Raw genomic sequence first — 22250 nt, 5'->3', positions numbered from 1 at the left:
TACTCATTTTACCAACATCGGAAGGATGGAAGGCTTAGTCAACCTTGAGCCGGCTGCTGGGATTGAACCCCCAGCCTCATGGGCAAAGCTTTCAGACGGCTGCCTTACCACTCTGCGCCACAAGAGCTGGGGCAAAGCAGCAGGATGCTGCTGAATGAGAAAAGCCCTGATAGGGACACAGAGCCAGGCCCCAGCCAGGTAAGACACCATGCCTTCTGTGCCAGCATCACCTCAGCCAGAAGCAACCCCCCTTCTCAGTCCAGAATCATCATCAGAATGCAGAAGAACTAATTTAACAGCACACCTTGAAGTGCCAGGCTCAGAACAAGGTATGAAGCCAGATGGGGCCCACCTGGGGCTGACTTAACTGAGAGCAACTGAGCTACCAGGTGCAGCCACTTAACTCTTTAGCTCAGGATGCACTTAAGCAAAGCAGAGATGGTTCTCAGGATGGATACAACCTGTGCACAAGCCCAGTTGTTGCCTTAAACCAGTTCCTGCCCTGCCTGTACTTCAGCGAAGCTCTGCCTGACTGCTTCCCGGCTTGGTGACCTTGGATACGCTTCTCGGACTCAGATTAGGTATTGTGGCCTTGCTTTGACTCTAACTCTGCTCCTCTGGCTGTGACCTTGGCTTGTTTATTGACTTTCCTTTGACTCTCCCTTGGAATTTGTTTGCCACAGCTCCTGATAAGTCCCAGACTGGTCTCTTGACTCTGCTTTCTCTGTGCTTTGAACTTGGCTTACCAGCCAAGAGTAAGGTGACCAGATTGTCCCACTTTTGGAGGGACATCTGGGGGTACCTGGCAAATTGTACTTATGTTGAAATTAAATATATATATATTACAATACTGTTTTTGTGTTCTATGAAACTTTTTGTTGCTCCAAATAGACCAAAATTTTAATCAAGAACCCCCCAGTCAATGGTGTCCCGCTTTACCAATGTTAAAATCTGGTAACCTTAGCCAAGAGTGCATTCATCTGGACTGACCCTGCATGTGCCCAACTAGGGCAGCACAGTCCCTCTTGTTAAAGACCTAATAAAGAAAGCTGTCTTAAAATAATTTTCACCTTTTCAATGTGTACTTCGGCCACTGCTGTGTGTGAACTGACCAGCTCATCCATTAAGTACATGACCATTAGAAACATGATCCATCCACTCTCCAGTTAGAGATTTAACATCTAGACACCTTACAAAGGGAGCCGCATTCTAAAGAATGGCCAATCTAGGAACTCAAGCATTGTGTATTTTAACCTATGCATCAAACCACTACAGAAACACACTTTGCATCTAAATGGAAGGTGGGCTGGAACCCAGAGAACTAAACTTTCATAATACTCAGAAAACAGTAATTTAGCATGAACCCTTCCTCCCAATGTTAACCCTTTCTGCTAAAATACAGATAGATTATCGGGTTAAGATTCTACTGCACAGGGATTTCCCCCTTTTATTTACAATCCCATAGTTCCCTTCCCTTGGGTGTCTTCTGCCCTCCTCCTTTTAGAAATGAGTGACATGATGTTGCTACATTGACATGCTCTCTTCTCAGCCTGTAACATGGAATGGGGCTTGGGAAATATCCACTGGGGTAATGCCATGTGATGCACTTCCCACTGGGGAAGGTGAGGCTGACCCCGGCTTGTCTTTATTGGCAAATCTGCACTTAGTACTGTAGGCTGAAATGGACTTGAAAGCCATGAAGAATTATTTTGCATCAATATGAGTTGCAGTTTTTAATTTAACTTCAAGAAAATAAAACTACGTCTAGAAAATAATTTAGAACGATTTTCCACTAAGCCCTGTATTTTGCGATAAGCATTCCTAACCAGTCCTCCAAAAGAGACCAGAGCAGGGAAAGAAGCCCAGTTCCAAGGAACTGGCGCTTGGCCAGAAGATCAAAACATTTCAAGTACAGAGAATTTTTCAGGCTTCATCTCAAAGAACACTTTAAAAGCACTGTCAATTTTCTTGACAAACAAGCATTTAAAATATTGCTCTTTGTGGGATTTCCTTCTGCCAACTTGACTTTCTATTTATGTGCCTTACCTGCAAATAGTCTGGTTTTATTTTAATTGGCATGGGGGAGACTCGGAGAGCTTCCACTCCATGCCAGCGAGTGGCATGGTGTGGGGATGAAACAAGAACCCAACAGGAAACTTTTCCTGTTGCATTATGGGATCGGTCATAAACCATAAAAGGTAAAGGTATCCCCTGTGGAAGCACCGGGTCATGTCTGATGCCCTCTAGCGTTTTCATGGCAGACTCAATACGGGGTGGTTTGCCAGTGCCTTCCCCAGTCATTACCGTTTACCCCCCAGCAAGCTGGGTACTCATTTTACCAACCTCGGAAGGATGGAAGGCTGAGTCAACCTTGAGCCAACTGCTGGGAATGAACTCTCAGCCTCATGGGCAGATCTTTCAGACTGCATGACTGCTGCCTTACCACTCTGCACCACAAGAGGCCCATTCATAGCCTGTATACAAGGCCTAACTTGGCATAACACCTAGGGTGACTTGCCACATGGTGGTATGAGGCTTACTGGGAGATCTGGGGTACAATCTTTATTGTCACAGTTTACCGCACACGGTCATTTTGAGGCTATGCTGCTGCCCTGAGATTCTTGCCTGCAGTAACTTGCAGAATATCTGGATGTTACAAAATCCTGGTTGAGAAAGCCTGGTCTAGACTCTAAGCCAGCAGCACTTCCTTATGTTCAGGCCACTAGGTTGCAGATTTAGGTTCACATTGGATAGCTGGCCATATTCACAGTGATGCGTATCTAAAGCACACGTGGCTTCTGATTATGCAGGGCAGTGTTTTTTCAACAATATTCATGCACCAACGGTGCGGTGACAGCATAAAAAGGGCAGAAAGCAAAAAATGGAAAAGATCCGTTGTCAGCAACAATGAAAGTGAGGCAGACCAAACAGCTTCCCCCTCTCGTTGCAGACTATTAAGCTTCCCAATGTTGGTTCCCAGAGATCAGTGGGCCTGCAGAATCACCACAGAGACGGCAAAAGGGAGGAGGGAACCAGGGGAAATTGCTGGCCATGCTTCCTCAAATGGAAACGGCATCCCACTGAAGGAACTGCATGGCTGCTGACAAACGAATGATAACCCCTGGAATCCAATGAAGCCAACATTGTCCTACTCGGTATAGCCTTCCCTAGTATGACAGATGAACTCCCAACTGTTGAACAATCAACCCTAGGTTCCTAACCCCTCCCCCCGTTTCCCAAAATAAGGACTGAAGCCACACCTAATCGTGAAACATTATGCGTAAAGATCACTAGGTAACCTAAGAAACGCTTCAGCAATTTCTGTTTTTACATTTCTGCCGATTCTCTCCAGGAACGCGGTACATATTGCATGAGTCATCCCTTCTGCCTCAGAATCCATGGCCACGGCGAGGAGGGGGGAAAAAACCCCCTAACCGTTCTCAAGTATTACAGAGAGGATTAAAAAGATCCGACTGAAAAAGCAACCACGGTCGATAACATAAATTGAACGGGGATCTCCATTAACCGCCCCCCTTTCTTTGGTGAGAAAATTAATCCTGCCACGAGAGAGGATGCTATTTCAAAGGAAATTTAGATTTCGCTCATAAATGCAGGCAATAAAAGCCAGCGAAGAGGCAAACCAAAATCGGAGGAGAGGGAAGGAGCCTGCAGACTCTGCAACGACACAAATCCCGCAATCATATCTCGGGGCTCTTGCATTAACCCAATACATTAAGATTTCATGAGCGGATAAAATACTTAATGGTGACAGCGTATTTCTGCACGTGTCGTGAGGCAGGGTGGCAACAATCAATAAGATGATCTGAGACGCCTCGACACAGCCAGTTAAATGGCACTGCCTGTAAACAATATGCAAAGCGGCTCAGGGCTCCGAGAGCCCTTCGGCCACAGGAACACCCATTGCCAGCAGAAAGGCACAATGCGTGGAAATCTTCATTTGGGGGTGCAGGGAAAGGTTCCAGTGGCTAACGATGTGCATCGATGGGCAAAAGAAGCTGGGCGTTTTTGACAAAGCACACAGAAAGGCAGCCGCAAAGCCAGGAGAAGGCACCGTTCTTGAGATTAGCAAGGGACATTTAAAGCATTACGAAGCGTATCATGTACTGGGACATGGCGATATTTCATCTTCGGTTGCAGAGCCTTACAGGTGATGAAGACAAAGGCTGGACATGGCTCGTATTTTTTAAAAACTCTCTAGGTGGCAAGGACTTAAACAGGGGATTTACCAGGGCTGGCATCAGTAGCCCTCGAAGAGGAAGAGCTGCCGAAGCCGAGGGTTTGGGGCCAGTTCCACCACTGCTAAACCCCCTGCCCTTGTGCCCACCTGCTCCCTTGCCAGCACTCTCCCCCCCCCCTTCCTGCCAATGGCTGCCTATGCTGCCGAAAGAAGTGTGTGCAGCTGGGGCAGTGCCGTCACCGGGGCACTCCCAGCCACTTGGAGGACCCGCTCCATCAGGGAAAGAGCAAAGGAGCTGTCTTACATCATTCTTGTGGCTTTCTTGGGCAGTCTAAGATGGGATGTCAATATTCTTTAAAGAAAAAGCTAAAGGAGTGGTTCTCAACCATTTTGGTACTGCGACCCCAATTTCACTGGCAGGGGCTCACGGGAATTGTAGTCCATGGACATCTGGAGGACCACAGGTTGACTGCCCCTGCTCTAAAGCAGCCGTTTTCTCCAGAGAGACTGATCTCTGGAGATCAGTTGCAATCCCAGGGATCTTCAGGTTGGCATGCCAGGATACTATAAGATTAAAAGCAGCCAGCTCACACCAATACAAGCTAGAACAATACACACACACACACACATACTCAGACGGCTTACAGGAGAAGGACTGCCGAAGAAGGCAGAGAAGAGGAACAAATTCTAAGAAGCCAGAAACGAAATACGCAGCAAAGACATGATCTCACAACAGATTGGGAACATAACAGTCTCTTAAGCAATGTTCTGAATGCGATGCATTAGTGGAACAAACAGAAAGTAGATCTCTCTTTTCTACTGTTGTCATAAGGAGAAATGGATTACAATCCAGGCCCTATTGCTGCAGGTAAATTCATCTGTAACTGCCTAAGCACCGTCCGCAGCATGCTGCATTTAGTTCGAGCGACGCTTAGGCAATCTATCAAGCAACTCATTTTTGATGAAGCTAACATGAGTGGGCAGGGAGCTTTTTCTGGAGCTAGCGGAAGGATGTGTAGGCAGCCCTCCGTACAACAAATGCATGGGTTATGAAATATACAGCGCGCAGCCTGACTGACTCAAGCTAATTATGCTTTCAATGGTCTACACTGAACAGCTCGCGTTTGTCTGCACCTTCACAACTCATGAAACATAACTTCTCCTCCTACAAGGTGCCTCAAAGTATAAAAAAGTGAAATAGTAACTGCATGGCTGCCTGACCAAAAGCCTGTAGTGCAGCAGCTTGGCTGCTCAGACCAGCGTTCCTACCTTCTGCTGCCACCTAAGAGATCCAGTTTGGTGCAGTGGTTAGGAGTGCAGACTTCTAATTTGGTGAGCCAGGTTCGATTCTGCACTCTCCCACATGCAACCAGCTGGGTGACCTTGGGCTCGTCACAGCACTGATAAAACTGCTCTGACTGAGCAGTAATCTCAGGGCTCTCTCAGCCTCACCTCCCTCACAGGGTGTCTGTTGTGGGGAGAGGAAAGGGAAGGCAAATGTAAACCATTTTGAGACTCCCTCAGGTAGAGAAAAGCAGCATAGAAGAACCAACTCTTCTTCTTCTTCTTCAGTAATCTCAGGGCTCTCTCAGCCTCACCCACCTCACAGGGTGTCTGTTGTGGGGAGAGGAAAGGGAAGGTGAATGTAAGCCGCTTTGAGCCTCCTTCGGGTAGAAAAAAGTGGCATAGAAAAACCAACTCTTCTTTCTTCTTCTTCTAATGCTCTCCACAGGCCAGTCTACCATTAAAATACAAGGTGGCCAAAAGCCAAAGGCATGATGGTGAGCTTCCACGGACAGCACGCCACAGCTTCGATTCCCTTACTTTAAAAAAAATGCCGTTCTAGACAGCCAGCTTCTATATTGTTGACAGACTTGACGTTACTAAGTGGATAAACAGAGTGTTGCATCCTGAGGTGAAAGGCCAGTTGCATTGGTTTCATATGATCTTCAGTCCCAAGAAGAGTTAGCGAGAAATGGGAGGGCATGGCTCTTTCAATACAACCTGTTGGATCTAGCCAGCTTTTCTGCTGGTAAAACGGAAGGAGAGGTTCTCTGTGGCTACCAAAAATGGCTCTGCTGGGGATTGTGGGCCGTGTGTGTGCAAAGGCAAGTCAGGGCAAGGACTTGGACCAAGATGTATGAAGAAAGGTTGGGGGAGCTTGGTCTGTTTAGCCTGGAGAGGAGATGACTCAGAGGGGATCTGGTAACCATATTCAAGTATTTAAAAGGTTGCCATATAGAGGATGGAGCAGAGTTGTTCTCTCTTGCTCCAGAGGGACGGACCAGAACCAATGGGATGAAATTAATGCAAAAGAAATTCCGTCTAAACATTCGGAAGAAGTTTCTGACAGTCAGAGTGGTTTCTCAGTGGAACAGGCTTCCTCGGGAGGTGGTGGGCTCTCCATCTTTGGAAATGTTTTAACAGAGGCTAGATAGCCATCTGACGGAGAGGCTGATTCTGTGGAGGCTTAAGGGGGTGGCTGGTTACAGCTGATGAGCGATAGGGTTGTGTGTGTCCTGCATAGTGCAGGGGGTTGGACTAGATGACCTCGGAGGTCCCTTCCAATTCTATGATTCTAAGGCTGAAGGTGTTGGCTTGAATCACTTATCTGAAGCCCATCATCTCCTCTTCCTTCTCAAGCCTCCTCCGCCCCCCCCCAAAAAAAAAACTTCTTCCCATGCTTCCTGGAGAAGTACATACTTGTTCCTTAACATCCACCAAACGGAACATGGGGCCAGATACTTCTGAGATCTATGATGGGAATTGAATGCAGCTGTCATATACTGACTCAGGCCTTTGCTCTATCAAGCTGAGTACAGTACAAGCAGCTTTCCATGGTCTTACGTAGAGGACTTCTCACATCACAAACTACATGTTCCTTCTGCCTGGAGATACCAGGGATTGAATCTGGGACCTTCTGCATGCCAAGCAGATGGTCCACCACAGAGCCATGGCTCCTCCCTCAGTGAATCTCATTGTCAGGAACATTGGAGCCCAGTTTCATTTCTGACTGATTGTTTTTTGCTAATCTAAAACGTTTGCAAGGTCACTGTAAAGAGTAAAGAGATATGCAGTAAGATATCATTAGCCATTCTTTCCTTGTTTCAAAAGACCCATAACAACAAAGAACTATTGTCAAGGTCCAGAGTGTGGACATATCTCTTGCAACTATCGGCAAACTGGCAAAGATCCAGGGCACAAAAGCATCGCCACTACAAAAACCTAAAATTCTCAGAAGGTTCCCTTCCCCAGCACCACCCCCAACCCCCTCTTGACATTCATCTGAGTTCACTTGTTTGAAGCCAGGGATGGTGCTGCATGGTGGCACTTCTGCCTGCTAAAACACCCCTTCCAAAACCCGAGACTGGGATTTAAAAGATATGCCTGATAGTTTCACAGGGAGAAGGCTCTGAAACGGTCGCTTGAAAATAGCACAGGCACACAAACAGGTTATACAACGCCTGCCACTCCTGAGCTCAGACAGCCACGAATTTCTCTCCAGCATGTTCCTTTTGACGAATGACACTTTTATAATAATATAAACTGGGGGGGTCTCAATGGCTTTTTTTCTTTTCAAAATAAAAGGATGCTAACATACTTAACTGTGAGCCGATCTTTACTCACTAGTTGCATGCCCGTCTCTTAGTATCTTATTTTATGATGCATTTAACATTCATTATGTGCCATGCCATCACTGTGGTGGCTGTAATGACCCCTCCAAGCAGCAGATCTGAAAGCCGCCGTCCCTTACTGTCTCCTAAGCTAATGGCGTACTATTTATGAGCCCTTTCCTGGTGTGGTCTCGTATGTCAGGATGACCTTTCCAAAAACTCTCCGAGGTTTCTCCGATTTTAGATCCGTCTGAATGAAGACCGCAGTCTAACTGATGTTTCTTAAAGTTCATTTTAACTGGAGCACCACACATATCATGCTTGTGAATTCCCTCGCCAGCAATTTCCTGCATCTCTGCAGAAGATTTGTTACAAACCTTGAGATTCCTTCTCTGGTTCTTTACAGAGGAAAAGTTCAAATGTAGACAGATCAGGTGACCCCCCTCCCCCCGCCGCCACCACGCTATACAGCCCTCTCTGTTCTTCGGCTTCCCCATACAGTAGGAAAGTTTACGAGAAGTTACTTAGCCGTTTATCTGCCCAAATGTCAGAACGAACATGTAAAGAAACAAAATATAGCTCCGCTGCTACTTTTCGAACAAGCTGCGTAGGCAGCAAGTGGGCAGGAAGTGAGAGAAGGAAAGTAGAAAGTGAATCAGCCTGCCGTTTTCTTCTCCCCCCTCCCCGTCTAATTGGAATCGGTCACATCAGCTTTCTTCCTCTTGGGAGTCAAAGCACACAGGAGAGGCTTTCAGGCCTTCAAGGAATCCACCAGGATGGCATTTACATCCACTTCCAAAAATACATTCAGAGGGGTCACTGCCCAGCATTTCTCAAAGCTTTTGTGGGAAAACCACGATTTCTCCTTGCCCTGTGGCTCTGCCTCTCAGCAATTACAATGGCATTTTTTTCCAGCCTCAGGAGCTCCATCTGCTTTCCTAAAATGCTGAGGGTGGTGGGAAAGGCCACCAAGTCACAGCCAGCTTAGGGCAGGCCCAGAGGGTTTTCAAGACATCTAAAATGATGCGTTCCCCCCTCTCCCCCCGATAAAAAAAAGCCACTCAGGTTCTGCTTGCTGAAAGAAAGGGCCTTTCCTTACCCGGATGTAAGCATCCTGATGATGTTTGGCAAAGTACAGCATGTTGTCAAGGGCCAGCATCCCTGGAGGAGTCTGCGTAAAATCCATTGCAGGGTTCACGTGATTCTGCGGAAAGGGAGCAAGAGGGGAATGTCGGAAGTGTGCTCACATCAATCATGGTCATAGCAAGATACAAACACTGAGAAGTCCCTCAAAAGCTGCTCCTACCGGTATCTTCTATGGCAAATGATCCCAACAGGGAGTGAGGCTGTTGAACGAACACCACGTTTTGATGACAATTCTGTCTTGTAGGGTTCTAGATTTCCAAAAAGGCATCCCAAAAAAATAGATTCAAGTGGGTAGCCATGTTGGTCTGAAGTAGCACAACAAAATCCGGTAGCACCTTTAAGACCAACAAAGATTTATTCAAGGTGTGAGCTTGCCTTGACTAAATCTTTGTTGGTCTTAAAGGTGCTATTGGATACCAACAAATAGTTCATGTCAGTGACTCTGAGGAACTTTTCCTAGAATATCCAGGAGTGGGTTTTTACCTTCTTTTTGTAAACTGGCCAAAATATATAGACCTTGCCAACTGGTAGCTGGCTACTGGGCTCAGAAGTGCCAACTGCACCCCTAAGTTACTAACCTTGGTCTCTCACCTAGCCAATAAATCTACTACTGACAGTGGTCCCTACCAACCTGGTCCCTGTAACTATGGTTTATTATGATTTTACCCATGCACTGAAAGTAGCTGAATCATTAAACAACATGTTGGCTGAGGGCAGAGTGTCAGCAAGCGTCTCAAGATACTCCGGAGAAAGGTACATGGGGAAAGTGCCATGGGAAGGGAGAAGAGGTAAAGAACTTGATTCCCAGAGAAGCCCACAGAACCTGTTGAGAAACAAACAATTGGGCGGAGAAGAAAAGCCTTTGGTTGCAACCCAGAATCAAAATACTTTGAAGAAACATTTGAGGGCTTTCTACTAGCAGGCATTATCAATGCAAGAAATTTCTAAGAGCTGTCATATATGTACTGGAAGAATGTGTAACAGCAGGTTGCTCTGTAGACCTTAACAGCTGGTACTGATTATCTCTACATGTATATACTCGTGGAGGTGATCCAGAAGAGCCAAGTTCTCAGCAGTCCATCCTGGCATGCCAGCTAAGTACTTCTGGGAAACAAATATCTTACTTGGATGCTGCTGCTTTAGCAGAAGCCAAGCTTGGGACATAATGAACGTCCCCACTGCAGTTCTTGACTCACGGCCAATGTGTTGACAGTGATCCACTGGAGAGTGATAGTTGCATAGTGTGTACAACCACGTGCATGGTAGAATGCTATCTCTTAAGGGCCTTCGGGGCAGATCAGGTAGACCAGAAGCAAGCTGGGCCAAGTGGCCCTTTGGAGGTCTATTCAACTTGGACTTCAACTGTGGGGACAATGATCCTGCACTCATTGCCATCACTGCTGCAGCCCAAGTCCTAGTCAAGTAGACCCTGGAGCTCTGCCAGTACCACAGGGATCAAATGGCTCAAGTTTTTTCTTGGCCAACAGAGAGCCTCCAGGGCCAGTGTGGTGTAGTGGTGAAAGAGCGGCAGACTGTAATTTGGAAAACCAGGTTTGATTCCCTACTCCTCACCCACATGCACCCAGCTGGGTGGCCTTGGGCCAGTCGCAGTTACCTTAGAGCAGTTTTCTTAGAGCTCTTGCGGCCTCACCTACCTCACAGGGCATCTGTTGTGAGAAGGGAAAGGTATTTGTACGCCTCTTTGTGACTCCTTGGAGTAGTGAAACCAGCTCTTCTTCTTCCTTGACAACTTCAAAGACCTGTCTGCTGCTGAGTAACCTCACATGTTTATTCATGGAAGAATGCTATTTTTTTTTGAAGGAGACAATTATCAGGTTCCTTTTTTAAAAAGAGGTCATTCCCACTGTCTTCCTCCTCATCTCAAATCTTTCATTCTTGGACTAACTTGTTGGGTGTCCAGCTGCAGAGTGGTACAGTCCTTCTGTGACTATTTCACTGATATTTTTCACTAAGAGTAGGTGTTGACTTTAGATTATCAGTGTCCTGTTGCTGCTGTTGTTAGTGGTCATTTTTTTTACTTCACTTGTAGCCTGACCCTCTCACTGTGACTCAAGGCAGCTTACAAAATATTTTTTAAAAGTAACACAATCAAAAGTATAACATATCTAAACAATGCAACAGAACTAAGATTACAGGGAAGGAAGGAAAGCAAGCAAGGCATACTAAAAGGCAAAAGGTAGTTTACAAAGATAGAAGACTTCATTACATTTAGCCCTCTGAAATTCTAAGAGAGCAATACTCAGGCAAATCTCTAATGCAAACACTTAATGGGTACAATCCAATAAGAGTGAATTAATGTTGATTTTGTTAGGAGAGCTAAGTACAGATTCCTTTCCAATGAAATCAACAGGACTTTGACCCAGTCTGTCCAAGACTGCAAGCCAGAAAGCAACTCCAAGTAAACCAATGAATGTTGAACTAGCTCAGTTATGGATGCATCCTTATAGGTAGCAGGGAGCAACTGTTTTCAGGTGGGTATGATTCTCATGTAAGTACTATTTGGGGAGGGGCTCAAGGAGAGTCTCACTCCTGTGTTTCTTCACTAGGATCACCTTTATCCCACTCGGCAACAATCCTTGTATACAAATGGCCTTTCTCCTGCACCACCACTAATCGAAGTTCAAAGCCTTCTTCCAATCTAGGGCACTTTCTTCCCAGTCAGTTTGGTGTAGTGGTTAGGAGTGCGGACTTCTAATCTGGCATGCCGGGTTCAATTCTGCACTCCCCCACATGCAGCCAGCTGGGTGACCCTGGGCTGATAAAGCGGTTCTGACCGAGCAGTGATATCAGGGCTCTCTGAGCCTCACCCACCTCACAGGGTGTCTGTTGTGGGGAGAGGAAAGGGAAGGTGAATGTAAGCCACTTTGAGACTCCTTCAGGTAGAGAAAAGTAGCATACAAGAACCAACTCTTCTTCTTCAAGAGGAAAGTGATTTCACTTCCTCTTCCATTGGTGGAAGAGGAAGTTAAAGGAAAATTGAAGGACTTTCCCCCAGTCTGAGGTAGGATGCCACCCAGTTTAATGGGTACATGTACTCTTCACGGATGACCTTGTTTAGTTATTATGAAATATTAAAAAGTAACCCAATAGTTTTGTGGGGAGGAAGGTTGTTTCAGTTTGCTCTTGAACAGTTCCATTGCTATGAATCTTAGTTCCAAAGCAGCATCCATGGACCTCCCCAATACCCCGAAAGCCCAACTTTATGCACAGATCTCAGGACCAACCATCACAGCAAGGTTTGACTTGGTAGCCATCTGCATCTGTAATAACAGAAGACGGCCTCTTGTGGGCGAGGCGTTGTACTGAAGCCAGAGCAGAAAGATCTTAATTGATTGGACAGAGGGGTGTCATAGTAACTCAAGTGAGTCTTGTAAAGAATTTGGAGGGGGGGGACGGACCAGAAATGTGCTATTGCCATCATGTTTCATGCACCTTCCTAGTTAAGCTGTTAAAATGTTATATCATTCCAGACAGCAGCTTTCAATGGCTGTTAAAAATAGCACATTTGGCTGCCTCTCTCTGAAGATGAGACCCAAGAGTACTGATCTATCTGAAATTCTTATCTTCCTTGACGCAAGCGCCCATCAAGGGCTGTTTGTCGGTTTCTTTTATCCACGCTCTGCATCCTAATGCAGAGAGATTACCTCGGCTTTTCAATGTCTCTCGTTGCATAAGACCCAGGTGGGAGGGTCTTATTTTAAAAGCACATTTGCCAGAATGAAGGAAAAGGCTCTGTGACAATGGCAGATTTCTCACGCTACCTATTTATCCTTTGTGTGAATTCAGAGTCTGATCTGTCTTATTTCTACTGGGGGGAAAATTGTTTTAATAAAGGCATGGGAGGGAAACGGCCTGCCTGAGTTGCACAGCCTCTAAGGTGGCATTAACTAAATTCCGGCAATGAAATCTTGTATCGGTAGGTGAATGACAGATTGGTTACACATCTGTCAACAACATACATTGGATATAAGTTAAAATCCCATTGAGTTAGTAGTACTTTATAACATGATCCAAGTGCTCACAGGCCAATTCAAGCTTCAGTGGGTTCCTTGTGCTTAGTGACAGAACGCCACCCCCAGCAGATACAATCTGGCTTGAACTCTGAAACTTTTGAGTTTGTAACACTAGGAATTCTAATACAGGATAATCTTACTTAGGCACATAGATTGGTGGGGATTCCGGCCGCAGGGGAAGTCAGTGGGGCCCTGGTTCTGGTCTAAAGGAGAGACTGGATGGGGAAGGAGGGTAATGTGCATGGGTTCGATAAGTGAGCCGTTTGTTCTCCTGGGAATGTAGTGAGCCCACCTTTTACATGTTAGGCCATTGTTGCATGCCCTTGGGACAATTGGGAAATATGTTGATCTGTATGTGCCTAACAATTCGGTTTCAATAAGAAGTACCATGAGCTGCATTTCGCTTTATTGATAAACTGCTTTTGCAGAAATGCCAAGTTGGTTTTGATGAGAAGCCAGTAGAGATGCAACACCACTTGCGTTCCACCCATCTTTGAACTACACATTATAAGAGGGGCTGGGATTTTTGGTTGGGAGGGGAGGAGGGTGTGCTTCTGTTCTGGGACCAAGCAAGATTATGGTCTGGAATATGGTACCGAAAAGAAAGCAGTGCACCACTCATTCATTAGCTAGGGCATGATTAAAACTTCTCTGACTTGCCACATTGGCAATCACAAGCGACAAGTGTTATACAAACCTGGAGCCTGAAATGTTACTGTAGTACAAACTGCGCCAGGAAAAATATATGTTACATCTTATAGTACTGAAAGATACGCGTAGATGGAAATCTCATTAATCTTCCATTGGACTTCTTTCAATCACAGAATCATAGAGTTGGAAGGGGCCACACAGGCCATCTAGTCCAACCCCCTGCTCAATGCAGGATCAGCCCTAAGCATCCTAAAGCATCCAAGAAAAGTGTTTATCCAACCTTTGTTTGAAGACTGCCAGTGAGGGGGAGCTCACCACCTCCTTAGGCAGCCTATTCCACTGCTGAACTACTCTGACTGTGAATTTTTTTTCCTGATATCTAGCCTATATCGTTGTACTTGTGGTTTAAACCCATTACTGCACGTCCTTTTCTCTGCAGCCAACGGAAACAGTAGCCTATCCTCCTCCAAGTGACAACCTTTCAAATACTTAGAGGGTTATCATGTCCCCTGTCAACCTCCTTTTCTCCAGGCTGAACATTCCCAAGTCCCTCAACCTATCTTCGTAGGGCTTGGTCCCTTGGCCCCAGATCATCCTCGTCGCTGTCCTCTGTACCCTTTCAATTTTATCTACGTCCTTCTTGAAGTGAGGCCTCCAGTACTGCACACAGTACTCCAGGTGTGGTCTGACCAGTGCCGTATACAATGGGACTATGACATCTTTTGATTTTGATGTGATGCCCCTGTTGATACAGCCCAAAATGGCATTTGCCTTTTTTACCGCTGCATCACACTGCCTGCTCATGTTTAGTTTACAATCCACAAGTACCCCAAGGTCTCGTTCACACACAGTGTTACCTAGAAGCATATCCCCCATCCAGTAGGCATGCTTTCCATTTTTCTGACCCAGATGCAGAACTTTACACTTATCTTTATTAAATTGCATCTTGTTCTCATTTGCCCATTTTTCCATTGTGTTCAGATCACAATAATTAACTGAATGTAGGTTTGGCAGGATCGGCTTAGTCCCTATTATTCCCTGACCACAAATCCACTTGTAGATTGTGGATACACAATCTCGGTCATCTCGATGGGATCCGATGTGGAGGTCGCCCCTGCAGGGAGGAAGTGCGAGGAGAAATGCCAAGTGATTCTGGAGGAGGGATCACTTGGGCATGAAATTAGGGTTACCCTGGGTGGGCAGATAGTTGTCAGTTGTGTGCAGCGGGTGGGACTAGATGGCCTTCGATGTCACTTCCAACTCTGTGATTCAGGAAGGTATTGACAAGACCAGGGGTAGTCAAACTGCGGCCCTCCAGATGTCCATGGACTACAATTCCCAGGAGCCCCTGCCAGCGAATGCTGGCAGGGGCTCCTTGGAATTGTAGTCCATGGACATCTGGAGGGCCGCAGTTTGACTACCCCTGGACAAGACTGTCCAGCTAAACCTGGTATCTCTTGGAGGTCACCCTTCCAAGTGTGAGCCGGGGCCGACCCTGCTTAGCTTCCAAGGTCCGGTGGCATCAGGCTTGCCTGGGCTATCCAGGTTGGGTGGTCACTCCATGGCCCATGCAGAACAGTATGAATTTGAACAATCTCCTCTGGGGTTCCTCACTGAGGGTCTAACCAGTCCATGACACCGATTCTTCTCTTTTTGGTATTCTACTTCCCTTGAATTACTCTGATCTGTGGGCTGTGACCAAGAAGTAGGGGGACCCGGTAATCATTGAATGTGTGGCTAAGATATTCCATAATCAGACATCTCCCCAACCACACAAATGTAAGAATTTGCAGGGGGGAATCACTTTTAAGAAACAGGGCAGCCCCAAACTATGACAAAATCCACTGCCACATGAATAGACAATGCGTGAAGCCACTAAAAGAACTAGATCCAATTGCACACAGTACCCAAGTAAGAACCAGAGACAGATAACCAGTATCATAACAAACCAAGAGAAATTCCCTGCTAGGGCATTAGCTGGGTTGAAATTCAACATTCATGGATGGATACAGAGTCCCAATTGAAATCTAACAGCCTTTGGCAAGCACAGGATTGCAGAACTTGGCTGGTAAGTCGGAAGAACCCAAGAGATTTCCGCAGCTAGACTAGAGCTTGCAACCACTTCTCAGCATGTGAGCAGCGCGTTGCAACTAGAGCTACATATAGATCAGAAAAACTCCCTGAGCCTTTCGGCAGCTTAGCAGAACACTGCGGTGCTCGAGATGCCATCACTTTGATGCACTGTAAATCCAAAACTGTGATTACTTCTGGTCATTAAGGAGCTCATGGCATGTTTTGGCAGATTAGAGCTTCCCTGGATAGCTTCCAGTTTGGGAAATTACATTCTGCCTACCTAATATTCTCTTGTAGTCGCAGCTGGAGAAAGCAGTCTTCATTTCCTTGCCTTAGCTACTTTATATCATTACCATCTGCTTTGCAAAGGAACAGAAGAGGTTGCTGCTTCTTTTTTTTTGGGGGGGGGGGGAGGATGCACTAATGCAATACACAACCTGATTTCTGAGTGTGTCCTGCTAAGTAGGAAACAATTTTAATTAATTTGTTTGGAAGACTTTGTGTGCTGTCTCTCCAGAGACCAGCTCAAGGCAGCAGCAGTAGATTTAAAAACAAAACCCAAAATGTTGGCCTATGGGATGGAAAAATGGGATAAAATGGGAAGAGACACGCATTACTCAATAACAATGTCTGCAGTGGGCACATCTAAAATTTGATAGATTGGGAATAATGAGATGATGGACAGCAGCAGTGATGGACAAAACCAAGAAGCAGGTTGTTGTGTCTCATTATCAGTGGACTCGATTTCTGCAGATGTGCTTCGACACTTGAGAAATTAGGGAGTAGTTTTGTTGCTGAGGAAACAAAGAGATTGAGGGGGTTGCTCTTTATTTTTTGTAAAGACAGAGAAAGAAATGAAGGTTTTTGCCAGACAGGAAGCCTGCTTACTTTCATTAGCCGTGGTTATAACGGGCGATGGTGGCAGGGAAGAACCTTTTCCCTTTGCAATCCAAATAAACTGCTTACTGAAGACTGAAGGCAAAATACAGATTAGTGCAGTAGTTCTCAACCGGTCTGATGCCGTGACCCCAACTGCGGCAGCAGTATCGGCGGTGGTGGCATGTGCACTCAGGTGGCCAAGCATGCACGTGTGAGCATGTTCGTGCAGGCACACAATAGTCGGGGCATCGTGGAGGCAGCCATCGCAATGGCTCTACTGCCACTGGCCACCTGCCGCCATCTGCCACTGCGTGCTGCCGTGGCAAACAACCTCGGGACCCCACAGAAGGGGCCAGGTGACCCCAAATGGGGCCAGGACCCCTAGGTTGAGAACCACTGGATTAGTGAATCAAGCCTTTTCTCCATAGAGGCCCTTCAGGCACTGCAGGATCAGGCCAGTGGTCCATACCAGCCAGCATCCTACCTGTGATGACGGGGTGGTGATAACAGGGTTTCTGAAATTATTATTACTATTAGAGTATTAGTTGCTTGGAGACTTTGGGGGCAGTCTTGGAGATGACAATGAAGGAGTAGAGACAATTATGCCTGGAGCTGGTGCAGATATAATACCACGCCATGCGTGACACAAGGGAAAGGGAGAATAGGGACAAGGAGGAAGTGGGGAGAGACAGGGACACGCTGCTTGGTCTTCATGTCTAAAACCAAGGTTAATGGCATCAGGCTGGCCTTGAGAGTTGCTAGAGAAGTCCCTCCTGTGAATGCTAAACTTCAGTTTCTCTCTTCTCTGCCACTTTGAAGCCCCATTTTTTTTTGCCATATATGTTTTCCATGAAAATGTTATAGGAAAAGTAATTGCATCTACAAAGGCATTCCCTTCTGGAACCATTCCTCCCTCCATTGGGAAGGGTGTATACATTTGGGATGAGATGATGTTTCAGGAATATCAGTAAAACCTTTGTCTACATGTCTCACAAGTCCTGCTCTTGGTGCCCCTCCCTGCAGAGGTGAACTCATCCTATTCCTTTTAAGATGCCACGACATTTCTTTTTTTACCGGTCTTTCAATTGAGGGCTAACCTTAAAGGTGCCACTGGATGCCAACCTGGCTCTGCAGCTTCAGATCCTCCCAAATCTTTTAAAAAGCTGTTTTTGACAATCCGCTTCTAGTCTCAGAACTGTTTTATGAGGCTCATTTTCAAGGTGCTAAAAGTCTGATGTTCTTTTTATGCTCTGTCTGGGATTTTAAGTGCTGGGTTTTAATAGCTTCTTAATTTTTAATAATAACTTTCACGTTATTACTTTTTTATCATGCTTTACTTTGCAAGCTACCTCAAGCGGTTTCTTTGGAAAGGTAGCATATAAATTTACTAAATAAATATCCATTAGCCCAGAAAAAAATAAAGTTGAAAAAGGCCTGCGTAGTTCTGCTCAACACACACACACACACACACACCACTCCTTCACCTTTCAATGGGTAACTCTTATATTTTGTAGGCATAAACATGGGAACTGGCTCTCCAATTCTTGAAGCAGAAACAATGAACTTATGGCATTGCATTATGAAAGTTGGAGGAATTTCCACAATCCATTGTAATGAGGTGTGATAACAGTGTTACAGCATTTAAACTCAGGATACCTTAAAAAAATACTAGAAACTATAAGAAGGTGATACAAGATTTGCAAATGTGTTCTTCTATATTATAAAGTTTTGCTAGATCGCCACAATCTTCATCTATAATTTTTCCTAGAGGACTGTAGAATACAAACAAAACACACGTTAAAATTCTGCCATCTGCCCAAGCCAATTTAAAGAGCAGTATCCACAAATCTGAAGTATAGACACAAACTCCTAAGATCATTAGCATGAGTCATTAATTCGAGAGGTATCTGCAATCTTCATTTCCCTCTTCAACTATAAATGTATAATGTAACTCTGCATGAACTAAACTGTTTTTAAAAGTAAACACACCACAAGACTGCTGTCTCCCTGGTGTTGAAAAGATGGTGAGTCAGATCCTGCCAGCTTTTCTGCGGCTGCAGGAAGAAACCTAATCTCCCTTCTCACCACAGCCCCATCTAGATGAGTTTTTGTCCATACAGGGTCTTTCGATCCCAATCACAGTCACAGGGGAGGGGGGAGAAGTGCACCCTCCTCCTTTCAGTACCAGCAGAAAGACTAGTATAGCATGTAGCCTGTCCCTTACAACAGTGGTCCCCAACCTTTTTATCACCGGGGACCACTCAACGCCTTTTACTGAGGCCCGGTGGGGGGGGGGTAGTTTACTCCTCTACTCTCAACCACTGCCCTAGCGCTTTCTGATCGCTATGGTAATGTTTAAACATCCCTTCAAAATAAGATACAGACACGCCACAACAAGGAAGTATATTGTAAAGGGCCGGGGGGGGGGGGGAGAAGGCATCCTTCGTGGCCCACCTCCAATTAGTCCAAGGACCACATGTGGTCCGTAGCCCACAGGATGGGGATCGCTACCTTACAATATAATCCATCTCTTCCAAGAGCTAACTTTTAATATGACCTAGACCCATTCTTCAAGCCCAACTTTAGTTTTAATTTCTCCTCTCTGTGAGCTTCCATGCTGGCATTGGGATTCAGGAATATCGGAAAACATAACTTTTTGGCTGCAATATATCTGAAAAATACTGTTTATGGTGATGACTGCACCTCCCTACTCTGACCCTTGTCTTACATACCTCCTGATGCTTGGCTTGAATGCCCTGTCCCTGGAATCTTGGTCTGCTGTCCATGGTCCTGACCTGGACACTGCAGAACTTATTAAGGCTCCCTTCTTCCTACTGCCTCCCAATTATGTTCGTAACTCAGTGAGCTCCAAGCTGCCAACTAGTAGTTGAAGACAAGTCCCAAGTGACTTATACGAATTTTTGTGATCTGCCATGAGCTAGTGTGCTGGGAATGGCTGAACATAAATGTAATGAATGTATGCATGCATGCATGCATGCGGCAAGGCTGAAGACCGCAGCACTAAGTTAACATCGTTGGCATGCAAGTAGGGCCCATCAAAGGACAAAGGGATAAGTATTTCATGGCTCCTTGGCGTCTTAGTGGTTAGTGGAGACTTTATTGGTGTGAGAAGGTTTCCTAGGGGGAATATGTATTTAGGTATGCTCATAATGGCTCCCAGCAGCTCTGTTTGCACAGGCAGGCTAACCACCAGAAAGCAAACACCTCTGTAGCAAAACTGAGCTTCTGTCAACGGGAACCTGGTGTCTAAAAGCAACAAGTAGCAGAATTACTTGAGCTATCCAGAAGAGGAAAGCCAGGATGGGCATTTCAAAATGTTTTCTTTCTGAACAAGCTAACTGTGCCTTGGGACGTGGACAAAAGAATGGGTCAAATTGTGGTGTGTTCAAATAAATATCCTGAGAGTAAGAAGTCAGCCTTTCAAAATGAACCAGCTGCTTGCATGTTACTAGCAGCCTAGGAGACACAGGCAGCAGCTGTTAAAATTCAACTCCAGGCAACCAACTTTAAATGCTATGCATGACTGGCAGAACAGAAAACACGAAGATGGGGAGAGGAGGGGGAGGGGACGATGCCTTCCAAGTTAGTTGTGTTAACTGTTCTGGGTTAAAGCTCAAAGAGCCCAAATCCCCTCAAGGTTCTGTTCCTGTAGGATTGTCCCCAAGTAAGCCCTCAATAAATGCAAATGCACAGAAGGTCTATGTGCATGTGCTCATCACGTCATCCAAAATGTTGCAGTGAAAACTTACATTGGATCTGGATGGTAAACTGATGACCGTGAGCCAATGGTACATTTCCTGCAGGCGCCATTCCAGGAGCAGCCATTGGCTTAGAGATAGGGCACAGATTTTGTGTGCGGAGGGTCACAGGCGTATCCAGTTAAAGGAGCTCGGCTAGCAGGTTTGGGGAAAGACATTCCTGAGCATGAGACCCTGGAGAGTCAATGCTGGCCCATATCAAACTAGGTGAGCCCGTGTCATGTGCTCATACATCTAACTAGCCACAGTGTCAGTGTCAATAATGAGTTTCCTCTTCATTTATTTGTTGCTGACCAGCATCTATCTGGGACTGGGAACAGGAAGCCATAAGGTGAAATCTGCCTCCCTACCATCAGGGCTACCTAGTGCCTCTCAGCTGATACTTCTCTCACATGCCTCTCATGCCCAGGAGCGAAAATCTTGTACGGCAGTCACCAGTGTGTCTTAAAAGTCCTTTCTGTTATCTATCTTGCAAAGCACCACTATACATGGACGTGGCTGACTCATCTGGTTGAATCTTGGTGGCAGAAAGTATTCAAACCCAACGGGCTGTTCTGATATATACCTGCTCGCCAACTCAGCTCATTCCAACTCCGTAATTCTGGTCACTGGAGGAGAGCATTATGGATATCGTGGACTGCCAAAGAGACAAATAAGTGATTCTAGATCAAATCAAGCCTGATCTCTTTCGAGAAGCTAGGATAACCAAACCGAGGCTAATGTACTTCAGTCATATTTTGAGAAACCAGGAGGCGCTGGGAAAAGTGGAAAGCAGTGGGAAAAGAGGAAGACCCAGCAAGAGAGGGATGACTCAGTAAAGGAAGCCACAGCCCGCAGTGTACACAACCTGAGCAATATGCGCATGCACAAACACACACACATTTTTACAGACATTAACAGACTCACTTGATTTTGCATTCATTTTATATTTACTTTGGGGTTGCTTATTATGCAACTTACCATATACTTGGTAATATAATTTTATATTTACTGAAATGCAGAGACGGCATCAATCTTTACAGTGCAATCCAAATCCAAATTGCACCTTTTTCAACAAAATGGGCTTGGAAGGATATAACTCTGTGGAGGAGAGTGCACCATTAGGCACTTCTGGGCCCTGCTGATTTCAAAGGTTCATTTCCCCGCTAGAAGCGATGGGGACTGGGAACTGTTTGACTACAACTCCATCATGCTGGGAGGGAAAAACGGTTGAGAACAGATATAACCAGACCCAGTTCTTTCCAAAGAGACTTTCTGCTTTGAGTGATTTCTTTTTGTCTTCTTTCTTCCAAATGCAATCTTGACTTAAACCATCGGAGCGGCAGGAGATTGACAGGGTTTCCAAAAGGGATGCCGTCCGTTTATGGAGGGGAGAAATGTTTCTTCCCAGCCAAAGGGAAATTACAGGGAGGCTGCAAAATGAAGTCATCCATCCTTCCCTGCCAGGTTCAAACCCAGCAAGGAAATAACTGACATGCGAAAAAGGGTTTGTTGTTTATTTTAACAATTTACATTACACACTGTTATTTGTTCCCTGCCGTCTGCCAAACAAATTTGGCTGATTGCACAATGCAGTGCAGAAGAAGCAGGGAACTGTGGGTTCTGACAAGAATCTGCTACATGGGGTTATTAGACAATGTAAACAGGGCCATTTGAGTGGCAAACCGCTTCTCCTCCAACAATGGCTGGGCTCAAAAGTCAGTGCTGCGACTTTTGCCACCAATAAATCAGGCTGAAGGGTTGGCATTACGGGCCGGAAAACAACTCCAGAAAGACAAAACTGGTGATTCTCCATGAGCAATATGATTGACAGTATTTCTTAATGACATGCAGAAGAAACAAGGACTGCTTTTAGATTTTGACAGGCGTCAAAAGG

General features: G+C 45.7%; 1 protein-coding gene across 6 annotated transcripts in view; it reads right to left on the bottom strand.

Annotated features, from left to right (window-relative positions):
* The window catches only part of ELMO1 (engulfment and cell motility 1), a 319611-nt gene that overhangs the window by 143783 nt on the left and 153578 nt on the right, over positions 1-22250 (bottom strand). For all 6 annotated transcript variants that reach the window (XM_077302738.1, XM_077302743.1, XM_077302739.1 and 3 more), the window contains one exon: positions 8912-9016. In XM_077302738.1, the coding sequence (XP_077158853.1) occupies positions 8912-9016 (105 nt within the window). The remainder of the gene's footprint in view (positions 1-8911; positions 9017-22250) is intronic.

Source organism: Paroedura picta, chromosome 11, assembly GCF_049243985.1.
Source record: "Paroedura picta isolate Pp20150507F chromosome 11, Ppicta_v3.0, whole genome shotgun sequence".
Classification (NCBI taxonomy): Eukaryota; Metazoa; Chordata; class Lepidosauria; order Squamata; family Gekkonidae; genus Paroedura; species Paroedura picta.
The sequence above is the reverse complement of the archived record's forward strand: the minus strand, read 5'-3'. Positions and strand labels throughout refer to the sequence as shown.